We start from the raw sequence: 2,327 nt of genomic DNA on the forward strand, positions 1-2,327 counted from the left end.
AATCAACAAAGAATTCCGCCCCCCCCTTTAGTATGGGTTCTTTTTCTTAGTCCTTTACAGTAGTGGTCCTATGCAGTATTTCTCTTTTTGTGACTGACTAATTTCACTCAACATAATGTCCTATCCCTTTTTATATTTAAATTTTGTCATCTCCAAAACAAGTCTATTTATGAAAATATATTGAAAGTGTTTTAGAAAAACACGCTCTAATTTTAATGGGGAATTTGGGGAGGATCTGATATTTTCTTAATGGAATATTTTTCTGGTACATCCACAGAGTCAACAGATGAGCTTAAAGTTCGAAGCCACAGTACGGAGCCCATACCAAAGTTGGACAGCAAAGACAGAGGGCATCATGGGACATCTTCCTCCAGAGAGCCTGGCAAAGCTCAGGAATGGGACGGAACACCAGGGCCACCAGTGGTGACCAGTAGACTGGGAAGGTCTTCTGTGAGCCCCACCTTACTAGCAGGAAGCCACAGTTCAGGTAACAATTATCATGGTGCCTCAGGTTCCTGAGGTTTTATAAACTGTTTCCATGTAATTATGAGATAGAAGACCCTAACCACAGATGCCAACGCCACTATTTATAGTCAGTCCCCCAACTCATGATGACGCCATGTATGTAAAAGTACAACTGTGCTCCACAGATTTTTAATGGCAGACTTTTTTTTTTTTTTAAGTAGATCACTAAACCTTTCTTCAAGATGTCTCTGTGTGGACTCAAACCTCCAACTGTTCAGTTAACAGCCAAGGACACCAACCAGTAGCATCCTATACTCATAGAGACTGTATACCTAGCCACTTGCATAGGTACCAATGGATGTGACAGTACCAGTCCAGGGAACAGAAGTTATACAGAAGATAAACCAATGGTACTTCTTAGAGTCCCCGAAGTGTCCAGTGTCTTCAAAAATATCTAGAGGCTTTATCTAAAGTAGTTTTAATTTGTATATTTTAAGTTATTTAGTGCTTATACCCTCTTTTCTTCAACAAATATTTTAGGCAACTAGGAAAAAAAAAAAAACCAAAAGTAAATGATGATTGTGAAAGTAGTAGAAGGAGCAGATATTGTAAAGCTTCTGAAGCTATAAGCTGGGGACAGCAACTGGACATTGAGTCTGGAAATACATTTCCAAGTCCAACTCAAAGAAGAGAGAAAATTTAAAACATAGACACTTTTCAATTTCACAAGTTGAAATTTAAATCTTCAATGCTTATTTTGTATGGTTAATAGATAAATATTACTGTTGTTGTTAGGTGCCATTGAGTCGATTCCAACTTAGAGGAAGTCAGTGCTCAACAGAAGGAAACACTGTTCAGTCTAGTGCCACCTCACAATTGTTGTTGTGTTTGAGCCCACTGCTACTGTCACTGTGTCAATCCATCTTGTTGGAGGTCTTCCTCTTTTTTGTTGATCCTTCACTTTACCAAGCATGATGTCCATCTCCAAGGGCAGGCCTCTTCTGACCAGTTAGTATTGGTTTGTCCCTCCTTTTTCCTCATCTGGAAACTGCTGAATCTTTTCCATCATGATAACCCTGCTGGTATTTAAAATACCCGTGGCATAGTTTTCAGTATCATAACAACACACAAGCCACCACAATACAGCAAAGGGACAGACGAGTGGTGGTAAATATCACTAAGTATCTTTTTTGAAGGCAGTATATATTTGTTTTGAGCCTATTAATTTGCATGCTGGACTCACAAAGAGTTGTCACTTGAAATAAACAACGTATAATCATGAAACCCTTTGTAGTTTCCAGGTTTTTGTTCCTTAAAAGTATTAGAATGCTGAAGAAAAGACTTGTCCTTTAATGTTCTTTTTCAACTCAGAGATTCCTCTCAGAAAGTAATTTACATAGTTTTAGAGTGTGGTTCTCTGACAGTGATGTGCAAGTTAAAATGGAGCAAGAGGAATGATCCCTGAACCTGGGAGAGAGATGTTTCTGGAACAGTATTCAGGCAGGGACAAAATAATAGCTTCCCCAGACTTAGCAGGTCATGCAAATGTTGGTTGATGCAACCCTATTATGTATTTTTTTGGGTCTGTGATAAAATTCTTCATATAGGAGACCCAAGTTGGATTCTTGGAAAAGGTGCTTTATGCACATCTATCACCCATTTCTCAGTTAAGGCTTGCGTGTTGTTATGATGCTAAACAGACTTCAGTGGAGCTTTTAGACTAGGAGAGATTAGGAAGAAAGGCTTGGTGATCTACTTTGGAAAACTAGCCAATGAGAACTCTATTGATCACAATGGTCTGATCTGCCATTGACCATGTTGTTGTTGTCGTCAGGTGCCATCGAGTCGGAACCGACTCATAG

At 39.1% G+C, this 2,327-nt stretch overlaps 1 protein-coding gene across 1 annotated transcript in view; it reads left to right on the forward strand.

Moving 5' to 3' along the window:
- NYAP2 (neuronal tyrosine-phosphorylated phosphoinositide-3-kinase adaptor 2) overlaps window positions 1–2,327 on the forward strand; it is a 444,340-nt gene that overhangs the window by 402,665 nt on the left and 39,348 nt on the right. The window contains exon 5 of the mRNA XM_006861900.1: window positions 278–487. Within this exon, the coding sequence (XP_006861962.1) occupies window positions 278–487 (210 nt within the window). The remainder of the gene's footprint in view (window positions 1–277; window positions 488–2,327) is intronic.

This window comes from Chrysochloris asiatica, unplaced genomic scaffold, assembly GCF_000296735.1.
Source record: "Chrysochloris asiatica unplaced genomic scaffold, ChrAsi1.0 scaffold00044, whole genome shotgun sequence".
NCBI lineage: Eukaryota > Metazoa > Chordata > Mammalia > Afrosoricida > Chrysochloridae > Chrysochloris > Chrysochloris asiatica.